The 21,010-nt window shown below is 43.0% G+C and overlaps 1 protein-coding gene across 1 annotated transcript in view; it reads right to left on the reverse strand.

Annotated features, from left to right (window-relative positions):
* Positions 1-21,010, reverse strand: part of LOC119449803 (ufm1-specific protease 2-like) — a 36,993-nt gene that overhangs the window by 9,178 nt on the left and 6,805 nt on the right. Inside the window, exons 5-10 of the mRNA XM_037713072.2 lie at positions 17,918-18,014; positions 16,057-16,208; positions 10,175-10,277; positions 9,406-9,552; positions 7,611-7,783; positions 4,878-4,976 (exon numbers count right to left, since the gene is read on the reverse strand). Coding sequence (XP_037569000.1) covers positions 4,878-4,976; positions 7,611-7,783; positions 9,406-9,552; positions 10,175-10,277; positions 16,057-16,208; positions 17,918-18,014 — 771 coding nt within the window. The remainder of the gene's footprint in view (positions 1-4,877; positions 4,977-7,610; positions 7,784-9,405; positions 9,553-10,174; positions 10,278-16,056; positions 16,209-17,917; positions 18,015-21,010) is intronic.

Consider the following 21,010-nt stretch of genomic DNA (forward strand, 5'->3'; position numbering starts at 1 on the left):
TGTGCTGTGCATTCGCCGCTCAGTTTCCGTTGAAGCGATAGACTGCGCGAGCCTTCGCCCGCTGCGGCGTTTTGACAGTCGTCTGCGGTCATTCAGTGTGATCTATTCATGTTTGCTTGTGTGCACTGACACCACGATTGTTAATTCAGTTAGTAAGCAAATGTGTCCAAGTTTATGCAGCCGATAAAACCACTATCCCTACTCCGAATAGCTCTCTACTAATTTGCTATCGCAATCGATGCTTCGCTTTCGGGCGAAAACTGCAACACTTTTTTTTTTCATGCAACCCAGTTATAACAATTATCGGTTATAACAATGGAATTTTCGTGGCACTTGAATATTGTTATAAGTGGATTCGACTGTATGCTATCAAATTTTAACATCAAATACTTTGACACAAGGCAGAAGTATCCTATTCATGTTTGAAATTCTGATGATGGTGGTCGTGATGTTGCTACAGGCGGGGTTAGCCTGGCAGACCTGGCAGGCAATCGCTCTGCTCCAGCGTCCCTTTCCGCGCCAAATGTCCACCATGCGTTGATGAATCCAGTCTCTCACAGAAAAGTGAGACGAATGCACGACACTTCCTTCCGTACTTTCCGCAATCCTACTGGGAAGACAAACTGTTCGACATGTTCTTAACTTTTGCACTGTACTAACGAAAACTATTGTCAATGATCATTGTACGCACTGGCAAGCAGCAAAGTGCCCAAAGCTTCGCACAATAAATATTCTATGAACCCTTTTAATCATTGAAAGCTTTTCTGCAAGGCAGTTTGCCAAACTACTAACAGTCATTCTTGCAATCATAATATATGTGCACATTTTGCTTGTCTCATGACACAGAAAATGTAGACGTGGCTCTTCTGATGAAACTTTCCCATTAGCCCCAGTATGTGCAGCTAGCACTGTCTTCATTTGAACCATGACTGTTGCGCCACCAATAGTTGAGCAAATGTGCTTTGAAGAGAAGTGCAATTGCAAATTAGATGGGTGTTTTGGTGCAAGAGCGACTCAGGCTTTGATGCACCAGACACAAATTGGGAAATAGCGAATTATTCTGCTGCAGGTAACACTAATCAGTCGACTGTGATGTTTCACAAGGATAAAAAGAGGCACTAGAAATAAGTTGAATATTTAGACAAATCCTACAATGTCCTCAAAAACTTAGCAAACAGATGTTTCTGACAATACCAGATGCTGCTGCTAAACACAAAATTCAAAAGCAAGACTTGTGTACAAACTTTCTAGGGCCTTGAAATTCCAATCTTTATTTTTGTATCACACTGTGACAGGCTATTTTTCGGAATACCGTATTTTCTGGCGTATAAGACACGTTTTTTTTACTGAATTTTTTGTCAGTGCATCTTATAGAATGGTGCGACTTATGTACTCTTTTTTTTTTCGGGAAAACTGCTGTCAAAATCGAATTCGATGTTACGGCCACGCGAAGCGTGCTGGTTGACTTAATTGCTACGGGTTCTGTGCGCACTATCGAGTTGCCGGGTTCTTCTCGTGATCGAGTTCCCGAGCACTGTGCAAGAAGGACAGAACAGCAACGCTTCAGGGTTTGGCGACCGTGAGCCGACCAACCCTGAAGTCGTCGCATCTGCAGGTCGCTGTCGATACGGCGCGCGCAGCTGCGCAAACTACGCAGTTGCTACCAGGGTACAAAGAAGGCAGCGCTCCCCCTCCCTCTCGCGCTGCCTTCCCGCTTCCCTCCCTTGTGCGTGATTCGACTCACCGTCGCACTCTTTCGCTTGCACATACAGCATACAGCGCGGGGACGATGTTATCGCCCTTGGACTTTATACGGTACATCGCGGCAACCACGACGGCAGAAATGCGCCTCGAGTGGAAATATATAGCACCCATATATATGTTTGCACGTGAGCCGTGTTCACGAAGTGAAGTGTCACTGTATTTTTAAACAAATATCGAAGGAACAGGCGCGTCTTATACATCAGTGCGTTTTTTTCCAGAAAAACTGCCGTTTTGAGGGGGGGTGCGTCTAATACAAAGGTGCGACTTATAGACAGGAAAATACGGTATTAGACAGTGAGGTGACCCATATTCCTTTGTCTAACTCTGAAAGCAACTCCTGTTTTAAAATTTTACCAGGAGGTAACTAAAGGCTGACAACCAAAACTATTAATTATCTTATTTATCCTGTTTCATTACATATTTATTGAGCCACACCAAAGTACTTTTCTAACGCAATAAGTTAGCAAAGATGTAAAGGTAACAAGTAGGTACACATGAATTCTGATGCCCTTTTGTTCATTAATCTACAAGAGTGATTATGCTTCAGCAGAACAGAATTTGAGTTTTAAAGGGACACTAAAAGCAAATTTTAAGAAGGGGTAAAGCGATAGATTAACACTCTAAGGTGTTTATAATGTGACACTTTAACAAGAACGAAACCAACAAAATGACGTAAACGTAGAACACGTGTTGCTAATGTGAAAATATAATGCCAACTCTCACGATATAACGTGTCCCACTTATTACTCACGAATTGTAGTCAACCACTGATAATTCACCCTTTGAGGGTTGATCTTTTCCGTCAAATGCGACCCCCCAGGACCGAGTTTTAACGCAATAGCGATTAGGGCCTCGTGTCAGCAGAAAATCAGGCGTCGGCAACCGGCATGTGATTGCGGGTGGCGGAGAAAATCATCCAACCACATCGACCGCGCAGGCCCTCCATGTGGTGCAAGGTTTTGGTGAACAAAAATTGAATTTCTCACAGTGAAATCCGTCAGAAAAATGATAAAGTACGACTTTACCATTCGGCGTCAGATTCGCTGTCCGATTGTTTACCAATCGGCGTCGGATTGTAATTTGAATGTACGAGAAAACCTAATTCTGCTACGAGGAAACTCAAACATTTCTACCAGATCTGCGCGCGTCGGGGCAATATCAAACAATTTATAAAATAATAAAAAAAGGTGTTAGAGTCTTCACATTTTAATATAAGACCACTTATATTGCCCCTGGGAAAACGTCTTTCCGGCAATGGATTTCAGTTTAAAAGTGAACCCGACTTTAAGGGGATCGATGTAAGTTTGGTCTTTGTAAGCTGGCTTTCCCACATTCAGTGTTGCAGTGAATGAAGTCTACTTGCCGTATGCGAACGATGCGATGCGAACGGATCCCGATAACGCTATCGCGTTCTACTCTTAAATGTGAAGTTTAAGCGTCCTCCAAGTTTTTTTTTATTGCAGATTTAAAATTTTCAGACTGACATACTTAAAAAATAATGTACTGCAATTGTTTTAGAGTAACCATGAAGCGACAAAAAATATCTTCTGTACGTAAACATGCATTGTTTACTCATGAATACAGATGGGCTTCCATAAATACATTTAATAACAATAAAAAAGTACATACACTGAAATATATTTCGATTTGGCACTTGGGTAGTAGTCTGATCGAAGGATTTGCCGCTTGACTCAATTTCAGCAGAGCAACCAGTGCGCACGCCCATAGCATAATCAAACTGTGTATGTGAGTGCATGCAAGAAAACTTGACCGTTGTGTGCCCATCAAAAAAAACTAAGGAGTCAGAAACTTGCAGTATTCCTTCGTTACGTCGCCAACAAGGTGTAATCAGTTTTCACGAACTGAGTCTCGTGAGAAAAGACACAGGCATGGCAGCATCAGTTAGTATATGGTGGCATCGTTTGTATATACCAGTGCCTGCCTGTGAACAGATGTAATCGCACCCCTGTGAGCAACAGACAGGCGAGCATCTAGCGGTGGCCCTTGGAGAGATTATAAACCAGATAGACATCAGATTTTATGAGTGCAACGAACAGAAACAAACCGCGAGACAAAACCAAACCTAACTGCCGTGTGGCCCCGCACGCACGGATGTGCGAGCAGTCGCTGAAATGCCAGCATAAAGAAGCCATGGAATGAAAACCAAGAGACTATGGAGCAAATAAAAAAATTATTTGTATCCACACTGGGCGGCAGCACTTGCTGGGCAACAAAGAGTTGAAAAATTGGCATGTTTTTCAAAGATTCAAATGGCTCCGTAAATATACGGCGTCAACCATTTGGGACTTGTTCGTGGCGCTGTATATTTACGGCATTGACCGTCAAAGGGTTAAAAAGCTCATTACATTCCATTTCAACTTGAAAAAAGAAGGAAGCAGTTTGACCAATTTTACTAACCTTTCCTACCATTGATGCTACTTCTCCACACCATTCTATCAGTGCTATCTGCAGGAGTGTGGCACCATCTCTGTATGCACCTCTGACTCAAAGCAAGCAGTAGTGCATAGTAAAGCATTACCTCTGAGATTGCCTACATCCATTAGGATGCCTCAATAAGAGACTGTTCATCATAGGCATTTCGAATTGTAGAAAATCTGTGCGACCTGTTCAGATTACATTCTCCCTGAAACTCATCTATTGGCATAAACAGATTCTGCGAAGTGTTCAGAAGGGTGATCAAACAATCTAGATTGATTTAATATCTGCCATTTGCGTACCATCCTTGCCCCAGAAATGAAATGTTGGGTGTGGCAGTTTAAAAATCGAGCTGCATGAATATTCTCTTTACAACTGCACCAAGGAGAAACCACACTATGTCCTGCATGCTCCATTACAAAACAAGGAAATGAGAACATCAGAACTGAATAGAACCAGCTTCTATGAATGAATTATTAAAGGAAAGGAAAACTGTGAAATGTTTACAAGTAACACACTTAGTTCTGTGGGCACCACCAATTACTGCTGTGCTACATATACCTGTTCGACAACTGGCCAGATAATCCTTTCACTTCTTGTCAATCTAAAGTGCTTAAGCGATATAAAAGATTTTTAGTGGAGAAAGAATGCAACAAGAATGAAATAAGGTGGCTTACACCGAGTAGCTTGTTGAGACAAAAGCCAACTTCTTGGGAGCCGATCCACTGTTTCGAGCCAACGAATGAAGAAGGCTTGTCTCCAATATCCACCAGTATCTAAAAGGCCATAAAGAGGAGAATACATTCAAACCTCAGTGCAATCAACACGTATATGATGAAGTAAACATAAAATTCCAATAACTTTTACGATATCAGCATGTATGCTTATAACAAAGGCACAGTCAAACCTCTACAGAGAGTTTTAGCGAGTGTGGTATTCCGGTACACACAGGTGGATCAGGCAGATTGCTAGGTCAACAAAGGCGTATATGTGAGCAGCCAGTGTGATGGCACAGAGCTCAACCAGACAAACACAGAGCTAATACAGAAGAACCTCATTCCTACGCTTTACAAAAAAGACGCGAGAAAAAGTATACGAACCGGAAAAACGTACAATCCAGAGTGCTAAGAATTTGATAGACTCAACTTTAGTTGAGATGTACATAATGCGAAGTGTTGCGCTGAATTGTTGTATAGTATGAGACGCTGATGTGCTGGTCGGGCCTGCGCGACCCCAGACACACATTGTTTTTGAGGCTTTAGGCAAGCTTACGTTTGCATTCCTCAAATTCAGCCTGGGTCGGCAGCTTCTTTGGGTGGTGCATTTTGGTGGGATGCTTTGACACACCCATTCAGCGAGAATTGGTGCGGCATGTTACAATGACGCACGTCGAGTGACCAAGCGTGCGCACCATGACGTGTTTTGTCGCGTGATGTTTAAGAAGGTGACAGGAAACCCAAACGAAATTGAGCTATGAGCGATGCTGGAATATGATACTGCCAAAGTGAAATATGATGCTCCATTTACGCAGCCTGCAGCAGGGCACGGCGGCGCGTTTGGATTATTGCCTGTTGAAAGCATGCAGTATACTTCCAACAGCACTACGCCACATGCGCTGTGAAACAGATAGGGGAACATGCTTATCGCAATAGGGCTGTCGGCTACAGCTGTAAATGTGGCGTGCAATGACACGCGAGGAGATTTGCTGGTACAGGAAAAGGAAACTGAGTGCGTGCCAGCATTTTCACGTGACACGTGCAGGTGAGTACTGCGGGGAAGCTGCCGTTACGGGCACCTGCTGCTCTCGATCCTGCGCATGCCTTGTGCCTTTTTTTGTTGACATGGAATCTAGCGGCAGCAAAACATTTTATATGACCACAGTTTGATGATGTATTGAATATTCGTGCCAAAAGATTGTATTTTCTGGGAACGCATCAATTGGTAAAAAAGAAGCGTGACTGCATTGGGTCGTTTTCTGCGCTCTCGATTGCGAACGTTGGCCTCAGGAAATCGTACGAAACGGGATTGTATCAACAAGGTTCTCCTGTATTGTAGTAACCAAATATATTCTACTTCGTTGCCAGTGTAATTTTTTGACAGCGGCATAATCGTGACCAGTGCCAAAAATTTACACCAGCAGCGAAGTAGAATATACATGGTTAATGCGATATTAAAACTGCTAGTTTATCCATGTACAAAATAGAAAAAGATTACTGAACACATTAAAAAATTTCTTGCTTTATTACCTAAAAAATTATTTGCTTGTTTTTTCTCAAAATGAGCCACTCTCAAGAATATAAATCTGCAATAACAATGCGAACATGTAGAGATGCACTTCACGAAACAATGTGACCCTCGAAGGATTAAATGAAAATACAGTTGCTTTTATAGACACCGTCAGCAGCGAAAAGCAAACCAGGTGAGTTGTCTTGCACGACAGCTGCAGTGTGCACACTACCCATTTGCAAGGTCAAGTGCTCTCATATCGTACTAACATCACATTCCGCGACAATTAAGTTGTGCGACTAAATGTTTCGAGCGTCCCATCAATTTCATTGTAGTCGAGTTGGGCAAGTCATGTAATGTGCAGAACAGTCAACTACTGGTCTATTACAGCAACAAAGTGGATGCCGAGAGAAGAGAAACAAAGTTCAGAACAGCAGGAGATTGGGTGGCGTGATGAGATTAGAAAATTCGCATGTGGGTTTGGCTGATGCCAGAATGGGAAAGATGGACATCTCCGAAAGACTCAACTGTTTTAAAGTAGACGTGAGACCAGCTGATAATGTGTGGGGGTCTTCCCCAACCCGTAGCGCGTGTAATCGCAGCTACGTAGGGTTCGGGCGAATAAGGCAACAAGCGAGTCAACTCAACAACGTTTATTGCTGTTGGCAATAAAACACTCTTGCAGAGGGAAGTCCGCTCTGTATAATAAGTAATAAAATAGGCTTGCCTCGTCGCGTGTAGTAGTCACGCAAACGAGGTCACTCACGGGTTTCAGCGGGTAAATCCGTATCGGCAGGTAGGTCAAGCGAGGTCAGAGAGACCGGGGGTCTCTCAGTCGCGCTCTTTTATATCTTTTTCCCTTTCCGCGAGGGGAGTGTCCTCCTCGCCCGCCGGATACTTTCCCTCTTCCCGCGCGGGCGCGCGTGTCGCGAGAGGCGAGCGAGAACCGGGAGAGGGCAAAGTGCATTTCTCCCGTGTCCGCCCGGCTCCCGCGGCGCGCATTGTGCGCGCCCGAGATGGCCACCCGTGCGCTCCGTTCGCAAGCGACGGGCGAGCGCCCGCGGGAGAAGGTGGCAGCGTGTGCTCCCCACAAATGATGCAACAGCGATTTTGAAAACTGTTGAGTCTTCTGCGGCCACATAAGCCAGGCATGATGAAAGCCAAAAACAAAGAAGGGTTCCCACCTGTTGTATTTCGCGGTGGGTAGGAGTGGCACACTCGGTGTACCCTTGCAGCTGGAACCAGGAGATGACGGTCTGTAGTGAGCGGTAGGCGCAGCCCCAGCCATTGTCATCCATTCGATCCTGTTGGTAGTGTCGATACCTGTATTGGCCAAACACCAGCCGCACCTCACATCCTGTGCATGAAAGAAGCCAACAACATATGTTCACTACTGCATCAAACACCATCATACGGCTGAGGTTTCAAAGCCCCCTTCAAAAATTTCAAGATAAGCAATCGTTAGAAATTTTTAACATTCACTTTTGCATACATTTAATTTTTGTAATTACTTTTTATCAAACTCTTCTTAGTTGAAGTATTCTACTCTTTATTTAACTTCAATTTTTCTATTACCTTGTGTTCTTTTGCACTTCACCTCGAGCATTATGATAATGCCTCCACTTTATTTTGCTTTGCTAATTACTTAACAGCTCAGCATCCTCGGCCATTAGACTTTCATGACCTCATGCAAACAATTAGCAGGCAACTTCATGAGCTCAATGCATGTGAAAAGCACCAAATGATCCTAACAATGTAAGCTGATGTAAGTCATTGGCATTTGGTTCACATTAAGCTTGCGTCAGGTAGCAAAACAAGAGGCTTTTCTTTTTCTCCTTTTTTTCTGTTGTTCACAGATCCCTCTGTTTGTATTCTTTATACAGTCAAGTCGTGATAACTCAATATCTCTTAATTCAAATTGATGGATAACTTTAACTGCTCTGTTGGTCCTGGCAAAGTCATGTGTATTTGAATAGAGAAAAACTCCCATGAATTCGAACTCCAAAAACTGCGCAACGGTTATTTTGAACAACATTTCTCACTCCCATGAACCACTTTTCGAACAAACCTGAGCCAAAGGTGAAGGTTTGATGCATCGCTAGCTACCGTATTGTCGTGTGCTGTAAAAATGATGAGGAAAGACGTGCGGGAAGTTGAGACGAAATCGGAGCAAGCTGAGCGGCGAGCGCCTTCCTTTCCCATCCTTCTTAATAGGAGCACGAAGGTTCACCTAGCGTTCGCTCCCTTTCCCCCCTCTCTCGCAGCGTGTGCTTGATCATATTACTGGGTGCTCAATCACGTCACCTCCAACACTGGGCACGTGGAAGCACAGCGCACATTAAGCCACCACCCTTCTCGGCTCACTTTTCCAAGTTTCCCCTCACACCCATAGTAAACGGCACGCGAGGTGCGATCTTATCACACTTGGACTTTATACGGAACCTAAGCTTCTTCCGGCACATGTCATCACATGCCGATACAGGAAAGAGAAGACTTTCAATGCGAGCCCAGTGACGGTTTTGTTTTTGTGCCCTGTACCACACAATTGATTGGGTGCTATAATTAAGGGTGCCCTCATTAGTTCAAATTTCATTTTATTTTAATAAACTTTCAATCCCCTTGAAGTTCATATTAACAAGATTCTAACTGTATATGAATATTTAAATGTAAATGAATAACTGTAAATGAATGAAGATTTATTTATTAATTTATTCAGCCAATCAATCACGTTATCTATCTATTTATTTATTCATTTATTCATTTATTGAGTGCTGGTTGTCACAGACTGCTAATGTGTCAGGGTTTTCAAAAAAATATTCAAGGGAGGTTTGTAACATACCAAATTGCTATCAATGATAATCTTTTGATAGTTATGAGTGTTCCAGACCGCAAGCAGCTTGTTCTGGGGCCTCCAGTGGCATCTCTCAAGCCACTAGTTGGCTGCCCGTCCCTTCCACGCCAGAAAACTATAGTATTCACCTGCTGGGGAGTTGAGGCCAATGTGGACATTACGAAGATATGGGTCGGACGCCAGGTCGTCGGGGAATGCATAGACATTGGATTTGCGAAAGTGCGGCCGGTCCTCAGACAGAAGGAGCAGCCGATGCAGCTCACGACGGCAGGACACTGCATAGGCGTACAGCAGAGAGATGCTATAGCAATTCCCCCTAAAAGCATGTGGATCACATTGCACATGCGTGTTTCTTATCAAAGCCAGCACTGTACACGACAATTTGAGTAAACCATTTAAATATCTTCCCAAGAAAGCTACAGCAGCTATGTAAAATGCACTGTACAATGAAACCCATTTATAATATTTTGAGAATGATCTATGGTCATTAAAAAAAAAAAAAAAATCAATTGTGCTACAATATAGAGACACACATCCAAATACAATGGCCATTTTTCAAAGTATCATAACCATATAATGAACAATTTAGGCCTACTTATTGAAGAAAAAAAGAAGGAAAACAGAAAACATGCACATGTGGAATTCAAACAGAGAGACAGGTCTCTAAAGTTACAGAAATGCTCAAGCGGTTCAAGCTCATTTGTTTCACTAGCACACTCCCCAAACTATGTGTACAGAAACAGGAGCAAGGACTTCAAAAAAAAAAAACAAAAAAACACAGAAATGCTCTTCATATGCTGCATGCAGGCAACGTCCATTATCTCACCCGTCAGAAGTGCTTCTTCCATTTCTATTGTGGACTTTATCCATAATTTACGAGGAAAGGGGTGCACTTACACAGATTCTCCTGGGAAACGCCATCAGGGTAGACTACGGTGACCCAGTGACCACATTCGGCAGGCCAGAAGTGGAACGGCTTTGCACTACACATGCTGCCACCCTGTGTCAAGATGCACTTGTTTCAGATCTTTACTGCAGATAAGCGGCTTTTGCTTAAGACACGATGCATGGCTACAATGTTCAGCAGTTTCAAAATAACTTTTTTCAATTTATTTTTACAGTCAATAGTTGTTCAGTGTTCATTATATGGTTTTTGTGTTCTCTGTGCATGCATATGCAACCAATATAACCACCTTTGGGATTAGCCCAGTGCATGCCTTGAAACGGCCACACCTGCCAACAGTTATGAATTGCCAATGACATATTTCTTCAACACAGTCGAACCCGGATATATCGAACCCACATATAACAAATTATTTTGTATATCAAACATCTGTAAAATCCCCTTGAAAATCCTATGCAAATGTATAGGGCTGGTGCACGTGTATATAGAACGCCCATTCACCAGCACATTTGGTATACATATCAAACGCGGTATCATGCCAAAGACCTCAAAGTGCACTTCTTTGTGCACTTTGAGGTCTTCTGACACCTGGAGATGCAGAAGAGAATGTGCAGTCAGTTGAGCCATGTGGGTCATGTGTGCAGTCAATTAATGACAGGTAAGGTAAGAAGCGTTCCTCACCAATGACGACGGAACCTCTCTCTCTTTCACTGACCGCTTAAGTGGTGTTACATAGTCTGACCTCGTGAACGCGATGATGCATATCTTGCCACTATGTTTCAATAAAAAACTAGCAGCATGGTATTTATAATAGCCAGTATTTTTTTTATTCCTGCCACACCTTTTAGATACTTAATTTTTCTCATTGGGAGTTGGGACATCGAGTAACAGAAAGGTTTACATTTGATCTTTGCAACAGAAAGCTGACATTAAGATGACGCAAAAAAAGTCAATGCTGAGTTATCTTTTCGCTTTAGTATGTTCACTGCCTGACATTGTTCACGAGTGAGATCTAACACCTGTGTTGTCTGTCGTGCCCTGCGCCAGATTACCAGTGTCGTGTATGACACTACTACTTGAACCGATTCCATCATCTCTGTGCAGATGTTATTACAATGCGTCTAAAAGAGTAGCTCACTGGTATAATACCTCGGAGAGCGCATGTCTGGTCTAAGAAACAGGGCCATTAAGGAACAGTGGGTCAAGAACAAGCATGTCGTCTCAATTTTCATTTCCTTTCTGTTTTGTTTTTAAGGTGCCAAAAATCTAAAGCAGTTTCGCTCATGTTTGGCATTATTGTTTCATAGCTTAGTGGTAATTTTCTTGTTGTGTGGCTTTTTAAAGTGGAAATTGACCTGTTTTATGCTGCATGCACCATTTTCTGTAATTTCGTCATTGATAGCAGCTGATAAAAATGCAGCCGTGTGTTCCTCTTATCAGCTCTAAGATCTAGATGACAATGCTAAAACAAAGTCTGTAATTCCTTGACTTTTTCTTCTTCTTAGGCTGCATGTGTTGGCGTTGAGGATGGGCCAATTTGGGAATCACCCTGTACGCAAGCACTTCAAGTTTGATAGCGAGAAAAGACAATCTGTGTGTCCAATTGGAGGATGCAATGCAGTGCTTTTTTAGTCAGCATGCTTCCAATCTAAAGCATCATGTACAGCAACACCACCGGGCAGAGTACTAAGCTCTTGTGCTTGAAAAGCTGTCGTGTAGCAAAGCCACCGAGGGATCAGGCAGCAGCCACCTAGGTCTTCTCTCAGGAAGTAAGAATGTGTTCAAGCAACCAGGCCTTCAACAAATACTGCAACCGGATAGTGCCAGCATCAGCATAACTAAAAAATCCGTAATGGAAGCATGTGTAGAGCTAGTGACGAAGAACGGCCGACTGTTTCGCATCATAGACGACTCAGGTTACAGGAAAATCATTCATGCAATACTTAAAAGTGTAAAAAACAAAGTCTCCGTCAGTGCCAAGCGCATACAATTGAAAGTTGGCGAAGAAGCGAGGAAGGCAAGAAAAGTAGTCGACGACTTACTCAGGGGCCGTTTCATCTCGCTAAAGATGGACAGTGCCACGTTGCGGGACCGTTCAATTCTTGGCGTGAACGTCCAGTAAGTTGAAAATGGCAGCATACATTTACAAACTTTGACTATGCAAGAAATCTTTGAGAGGCATACTGCAGAGAACTTGAAAATAGAGATACTTGGCATGATTTCACGTTATGAAGTCATGCCCGAGCAGGCTATAGCATACAAGTGAAAATGGGGAAAACATGTTGAAAACGGTGGCTATTCTCGCAGAGCCAAAGGTCCCAGTTGAGGAAAGCCCACCCCTGTCAGATTCGGAGGATGAGGAAAGCCAGATGTCATGTGAGGAATTGAGCAACACATCTTGTCCTGGCCCGTTTGAAGAAACTTTTGCACTTTCAAGCGATCCAAGGGATGAGATGTGCAGCTCACACCCTGCAACTTGCTGTGCATGACATGCTGAACAGCTTGGCTACCACATGCATCGTTAGCAAACCCCGTAGCATTGTTAAAAAGATGAGGTTGCAAACATTACTCTCTTTATTTCGGAAGTTGAACTTCAAGAATCCTGTTCGCCACTTTCCGACTACATGGATGTCAATGCGCGCCATGCTAAAGCGTCTTCTGCAGCTTCAAAGTTCTGCAATGATTTTTCTGAAAATGAGGACGACTTTCACCTTGGTGAGGAAGAGTGGAAAGTGCTGGAAGACGTAGTCAGTGCACTGACGCCAGCCAAAAAAACCACACTTGAGCTCCAAAAGACCAGCTGACAATGAGAGACTTTTATGGAACTTGGTTGAGATGCCTGACACAGACATCAAGAATCAATTTGCCTTTTTCATGCAGCTTGGTTGCGTCGATGAAAAGAGGAGAAAAAATTTTGCTCGGTAACGTATTGTTTTGTGCCGCTATTTTTCTAGTCCCTAGGTACCACGTGACGCTGACAGATAAAGAGAGGTACAGAGCCAAACAACATTTGCTTCTGACATGGAAAAGGCTTGCTGAATTGGCCCAAGGTGCTTCAGAACAGTCGCCGAGACCAGCTGAAGAAACAGGCTCATTGTCCTGCGCTAGTGATGACCTCGAGACCTCCCTTAACTCTTTCTGTACCACGCCCATTGGACATCGTTAGCCCATTATCGATGGTTTGAAACGCCGTTTTCGAGACCTTCTGCGCCGCTCATGGCCACACTGTGCTATCGGACGTGAAGGAGGAGAACTACATTTTAGTTTTCTAAGCAGTTCGCTTTTTTTCCCTGAGGCGGTGATTTTTGAATGCGCTCTGGAGTTTCGCGATCGTCAAAGTAGAAAGCAAAAATGGCCGCCCGCTATCGATTGTTTGAAACACCGCTTTTGGGACCTTCCGTACCGCTCACGGACACACTGCACCAGCGGACGTGAAGAAGGAGAACTATATTTTTGTTTTCTAAGCAGTTCGCTTTTTTCCTGCCAGGCGGTAATTTTTGAGTGTGCTCCAAAGTTTCGTGATCGTCAAAGCAGAAAGCAAAAATGAACGCCTCCGAGAGCGGCGCGCGCTTCGAAAGGTCGCAGATCTTGCGATTCCGTTGCGTCTGCAGCTGATTTTATCAATGGATCGAGCAGCAGAGAGTTTCAGAATGCTGCTTTTTCGTTGCAATTTGACTCTGAAACCGACCGACGATGACGCAAACCAGCCCGGAACATTGGCGGCTGCAGCCCGGCATGCCCAACTGTAGTGCTTGCAGTTAGATTTTTGTAGCGGAATACCTGTTCAATAAAAAATTCAGATTTTTTCAGAGATAGTGCCTATCAGAAGACGGCAATACATTTTATATATCTCATAATTTTCGTTATGCTAGATACAAGCATGTCTTTACAAACTTTGTTCAATGTTATCCCACAATCTTGATTTTGGCAATTTATATCTTTTTTATGACATACCTCTCGTTAATAAAGCTTTTATGCAGGAAAAGTGCATTGATTCTGCATTTTGCTTATGTATTACATAAAATAATGAGTGCAGTAGTTCCTTCAGAAAAGAAAAATGTGGCGTAACCTACAAAAAACACCTGTTTTCCCCATGGTAGCGAAAAAGTTAAGAAAAAAAGAGGAAGATTGTTTGCAATCAGATAGTGGCCGTTCACCAAAATTTTACGAGGTTCACGGTCTGCTTGATACATGTGAAAAGGTTCCGCACAGGTAAGGAGACGAACGTGCAACAATTTTGGGAGAAAGAAAGGTTGCGGCGCTCAGAACTGTACTTGCTTGCAGTGATCACTCTTGCAGTGCCAGCAACCTAGATGAGCATGGAGCGTGTGTTCTCAGGATTAAAATACGTCCTTTCCAGCCACCGATGGCGAATGAGCCCAGCTAACTCAAAGGCATTCTGTTACTTCGTTCCTTTTATGCTGCAATTAAAAACAGATGAGTGATGGTGATGTTGGATTTTGAATAAGGAAGTTGCGTTCTTTCTTAATTTCTATAATAAAAATAAAGAATTTGTAACAGAATCTATTGTCCAATGCTTTGGATTTCTTTCTGTGCTCATAACTACAACTGATCTGCTTTTTTCTGCTAACTTTGGTGCAGCGTGTGTGGCAGAGAAATATTCAGTATTTTATTTGCAGCTGTTGCATGAGTTATTTTGAGACTGTATTCCATCACACCTTGATCTGTTGCTGCGCGAGAGTTATCCTTCTCAGGCGTACTACATCCAGGAGCATTTTGTAGGACAAGAGCAAGTTCAACAGAAATTATTTATTAAATAGTGCCATATGCTCGCCAGCGTGCAGTCATACATATTACCACGACCCTAAAAGCATAGAAGTGGAGATGCATGAGACGTCAGGAAGGATGAATCTCTTGTCTTGACAGCAGGAAAACAATCGCTGGAGCCCGGACAGTGCTTTTCAGAACGAATTTCAGAACGCGATTCTTAATCAGGTGCATGTAAAAAGTTGTGCGACAGCCGGCGTCAAGCCGTCCAGGAGGCTGAGAGGTAGACGACAAAAGAGAGAGGGAACGGGCCTAGAAAATGTTCTATTGGAAACCGAAAGGCGTGGCTAAGTACAGTTAGCAGAAAAGTGTTTATTCCCTAGAGGAAAAAGTGCACAGACACAGTGCTGTTTTTTCAGTGAACTGCGCCATTGGACACTGCGCCCGTAGTAGTTAAATCTCCTTCAGCGTGCCCTTTGAGGGCGGACTGATGTTAAGCGGAAAGAATGCTTTATGAAGGCACCCTGGCAGCTTCTAAGTTCAAGTGCTGACAACTTCAGCTGCAAAAAACCTGTTTACAGCTTTTCGCATTACCAGCTTGGCTGGATGATTGGAAGCAATTCTACCAAGTCAAAAAGGTCCAATTTTTCTTTCTTCTTTTTTTTTTTTGCCGGAACACGTGACATGCAATTTTTTGTGGAACCCGTATGAACCGGTTCGGAAGACTGCGAACTGGTTCAAACCATTATTTTTCCCGCTCTGGAGCTTAACCCGAACCAAACTGAAAAATGTGAACAAGCAGCGAACCCAAAAAGATTTCTGTCCGAAACCCTGTTCATGACTAGACTGCCAAATACACTAAATGACAGACTACAAGCAAAAATCAGAGATTATCAGGTAGGCTTTCACATATTGTTCAACTGCCCTTCTCCTTTTTCTTTTGTATTCACCTTGCACTATTATTTTTAATATTGTTCTTTTTATTCATTGTTTTTTTTTTTTACTTATATCCCCCTGCCTTTTTTTTTTTTTTTTGTAGTAATGTATGCGTGCGCCAGCACTCAGGACCTCATGGTGGTTCCTGGGCTTGGTAAATAAATGATTGGTTGATTATTATTAATGCTGTCCGATTGCCCCAGCAGCTCACCTTAGAAAAGCGTGCCATGCAGCACACCAATTGGTCCACCTGGTTGGCCAACTCTTGGGCCAGTAGGTCGACAATGTCGATGACAGGATCTTCCACTCCCACAGTGGCTACCACATCCAAAGGCAGCACCACAGAGCCACTCTGAAACACCCCTGGCAAAGCAAATTACAAAGTTTACTGAGAGAGCCATACACTGCAGTAGTTAACACCAGTATTAGTAGCTAAAGGTCATCCCATCTGGTCTGTTGAAAATTTTGCTTGCACTCTAAAGGGTGTAAAACACCACCACCTCACCCCTTGTGGATCATTCCATTGTAATAATTTACGATAAAGTAATAGTGCAGATAAAGTACATGAAACACTGTGGTGGCCCGAGTAGGCAAGCTGCCCTCCCCTCATAAGAGGCTCTCTCCGATTGCCACTACCAGCGTCCGCAAGCCACATCTTAACCCTTCTTGTTTCCCATAATGGAAACGAGAGACCATGTCACAGTTATATCACCAGTCCCACCTCCTTTGACTTGGGTGCGCTGCGCAGAAAGCAGGAAGCTGCTTTCTGCGCAGCGCACCCAAGTTGTTGTTTTGCACAACAAGTTTGATGTAAATCTCTGCATTGCTTGCATTGCTGCTAGTGGTTTGTGCACTGCAGATGTGAACATTTCAAGGCCCTGTGAAATTATCTTTTCTGGTGAAGGGTCTGGCTGCTCTGAGCATAAGAAGAGAGTACTGGCCTTTTATTTTAATTTCCAGCTCCTCTCACAGAGTTTTAAAGAACTGATCGTCACAGTGCAGTCCACACACCAGGCTTAATTGTGTGATGTCCAAATCAGCTGAGTGGCCCTCTAGATACTGGGTGCACATCGTTTTGAGCTTTTCCACCAACTTTGTTTTGTTCTTGTACTTTGCCGGTGCTCTTCTTTCATTTAAAGTTTATGAGGATATCGTCACATTGCAGTGAACATCGCCGAAAATGTGAATTAGGAACTCAACTTTTTATTCGGCGGACTTGTGTCCAGAAAGACAAGTAACACATGAATCGCAAGAAAAGCAGTGAGCACAGCCGTCAGCAGTCAAATGTGAATTGATGGGTCAAGTCCATCTGCTATTTATATGCGTATCACCATACATTCCAGAGCAATCTCCGGCACTCACGTACATTAAAAGTACGCGAGCACCAGCGAGAATGTTCAAGAATGTAAAACACTATTCATGTTGCGCACGCTATGTCATTACACAAGATTACACGACTTTTGCTACAGAATCGGTGACAACATTCAAGAAATTTCACATGCAGTAGGCAGGTCTCACGCCAGCAATAACTCGATAACAGTGATAATCAAGTAAAAATGGTCACCAACAAATAGTAAAACAATGTACACGCAAGAATATAGACAAATGTATATTTCATGAAATAATGTCTTCTTTGTAAGTGCTGTTGCCACATCTGCATCAATCATTACAACTACTTTTGTTATGCAACATCACTTATTACAATTAGCACTTTGCAATGGTTACAGTATATACACATGTATAAATGTTTTCACCTGGGAGAGCGAGAGCCTCCATTCTGAACTGTGGTGTGGGAGCACACAGGCACCCGCAGCAGTTTCAGCAATGCTTTTGTGCTGGGGACCAATCACAATTAGCGCAGCCAAGAGGGCATTATGAAAAAACCCAGGGCTTTCTTGTTAAAAAGGTCTAAGGCTGGGCTATAAGCTCCTGCTAATGGGCAAGTTCATAGCTTAAACCATTTATGTAGACCTTAACACGTGAATGACACACCCAAGACTATAAGTTCATCTACTCTGCTCCAATAAAACCACCAAAGACATATTCCCCATGCAAAGTCACTTTCAGCTTACTTCTCTGGTAATGGATGACAGGTGTGCAGGATTTTCCACATGCATCCACTGCGGCTTCCCCTGTACACTGCACCAGAACAGCAAAGCTGAGGATCCCCTGGAAAAAGGAAAGCAAGCCACATTGTTCAGAACCATATTTACATCACTCTGAGCCACATGTATTTAGCCCAATTTCATCATCATCATCAGCCTATATTTATGTCCACCACTGCAGGACGAAGGCCTCTCCCTGCAATTTCCAATTAACCCTGTCTTTGCGCTAGCTGATTCCAATTTGCGCCGGCAAATTTCCTAACTTCATCACCCCACCTAGTTTTCCACCGTCCTCGACTGCGCTTCTCTTCTCTTGGTATCCATTGCGTAACTCTAATGGTCCACCGGTTATACATCCTACGCATTACATAACCTGCCCAGCTCTATTTTTTCCTCTTAATGTCAACTAGAATATCGGTTATCCATCCTATGCATAACATGGCCTGCCCAGCTCCATTTTTTCCTCTTAATGTCAACTAGAATATTGGCTATCCCCGTTTGCTCTCTGATCCACACTGCTCTCTTCTGTCTGTTAACGTTAGGCCTAACATTTTTCGTTCCATAGCTTTTTGTACAGTCAACTTGTTATTGAGATTCTTTGTTAACCTCCAAGTTTCTACCCCATATGTTAGCACCGGTAGAATGCAATGATTGTACACTTTTCTTTTCAACGACAGTCGTAAGCTCCCAGTCAGGATTTGGTAATGCCTACCGTATGCACTCCGACCCAATTTTATTCTTCTGTAAGTTTCCTTCTCATAATCAGGGTCCCCTGTGAGTAATTCACCTAGAGTCCTAGAGAAAGATACTCCTTTACAGACTCTAGAGGCTGACTGGCGATCTTGAATTCATGTCCCCTTGCGAGGCTATTGAAGATTGTCTTTTGCATATTAATCCTCAACCCCACTCTTACACTTTCTCGGTTAAGGTCCTCAATCATTTGTTGTAATTTGTCCTCATTGTTTCTGAATAGGACAATGTCATCTGCAAACCGAAGGTAGCTAAGATATTCGCCGTTGATCCTCACTCCTAAGCCTTCCCAGTCTAAGAGCTTGAATACTTCTAAGCATGCAGTGAATAGAATTGGAGAGATTGTGCCTCCTTGCCTGACTCTTTTCTTGATAGGTAACTTTCTACTTTTCTTGTGGAGAACCAAGGTAGCTGTGGAATCCTTGTAGATATTTGTGAAGATATTCATGTATTTCTCCTGTACTCCTTGATTACGGAATGCCTCTATGACTGCTGGTATCTCTACTGAATCAAATGCTTTTTCATAATCTATGAAAGCCATATAGAGAGGTTGATTGTACTTTGCAGATTTCTCAATGACCTGATTGATGACATGCATATGATTCATCGTAGACTATTCCTTCCTGAAGCTAGCCTGTTCTCTTGGTTGGTGGAAGTAAAGTTTTGCCCTGGTTCTCTTGGAAATTATCTTGGTGAATATTTTATACAATACTGAAAGCAAGCTAATGGGTCTATAATTCTTCAATTCTTTAACGTCTTCCTTCATATGGATTAGTATAATGCTGCCGTTCTTCCAGCTCCCTGGTACACTTCTAGTCGTGAGGCATTGCTTATAAAGGGCCGCAAGCTTTTCAAGCATGATATCTCCTGCATCTTTGATTAAACTGACTGTTATTCCATCTTCTCCAGCAGCTTTTCCCCTGGTCATGTCTTGCAAGGCTTTTGTAACTTCATCGCTAGTTATAGAAGGAGCCTCTGTATCCTGTTCATCACTACTTCGAATGAAAGTAGCTTGGCTGTTTTGGGTACTGTACAGGTCAGTATGGAATTCTTCCACTGCTTTTACTATGTGATCGAAATTGCTGATGATATTACCCTGCTTTAGCCCCATTTAGTTATTATTAATGCTGAAGAACTCTTTGAACACTGAAGAACATTGAAGAACTTTGAAGAACTCTTTCAAGTGACACTAACAGGAATGGATGCACAGACGAGATGATGTTCTAGTTAAGGGCAGCGCACCAACCTGCCAAATAATATGTATGACCACAGTAGCAAGCAAACTGGGATGGCCAACACTGTACAACTCCAGAAGTTTGTGACATAATTTTTCTTTGTGTTTGAGCACTGATTGCTCTGTTAAAATTAGATTCTGTCGCTTGTGACTAGCTTCAGGCTAGTGGTTTATCAGTACCAGTGCATGTCTTCCTCCATATGTTGCATTTGAGAAATTTCACATTGTTTTCTAACGTTCTTCCCAAACATCAAGTGGCACATGTGAATGCTGATAGCACACTGCACATCACGACCCCTGTTTCACATATTCTTCTTTTGCAGCTATGAAGCTTCACAGGTAATGTAGTATGTGGTACCTCACACAGGTGGCCCCTCCCCCTTGAAAAAGCTACTCACTTTTAAAAAGATGGATGTCCCCTTGGTAACATATACACTGCCCAAAAAATCCTTCACAGATGTATGCCAATCTGACAACTGATATATCAAAGGCAGTGAAGCTGTATAAGCAAGTTCTCACAACCTTTGGAAGTGCTAGGGGTTTGTCTGCTGGCTCAGAGTCTCACTCGAATGCAGCAGAGCCGTCACTAAGGACAGCCAGTACCCACCGCAAGAGTGCAGTCGTGGCTGGCTGTTCTTAGCGATGGCTCCCAGGCAGACTGCATTGCAGCACCACAGCATCAGCACCATGGCCGCACAAACTCCGAGCTGAGCTCTAACGCGGAGTCAGTAAAAGGAACACAAATAATTTGCATATAGGTTATTGTCTATTTGAATGAAATATACTCAAGGTAACTTTTATTTTATAATTATTGATCACTACATTTCAAAGGGAAAAATTATATGGTTCTGACACATGTTGCGTTGCATTTACATTTGATATCGACCACACCCCCACACAAAAACTGTTGCAGAACTACCCTTAACAGCTTCGCTCTAAAAGCATATACAGTATGTTTGAACATAATCTAAAAGTACATTGTTGGATGAAAAATGTGTTTCACTACCAACAGCCACAAATTTACTCGATGAGAATCTTTGTTTGAGCTAGTTGGCTCATATTTGACACAATTTTCG

The sequence above is a fragment of the Dermacentor silvarum genome, chromosome 4 (genome assembly GCF_013339745.2).
Source record: "Dermacentor silvarum isolate Dsil-2018 chromosome 4, BIME_Dsil_1.4, whole genome shotgun sequence".
NCBI classification, from domain to species: domain Eukaryota; kingdom Metazoa; phylum Arthropoda; class Arachnida; order Ixodida; family Ixodidae; genus Dermacentor; species Dermacentor silvarum.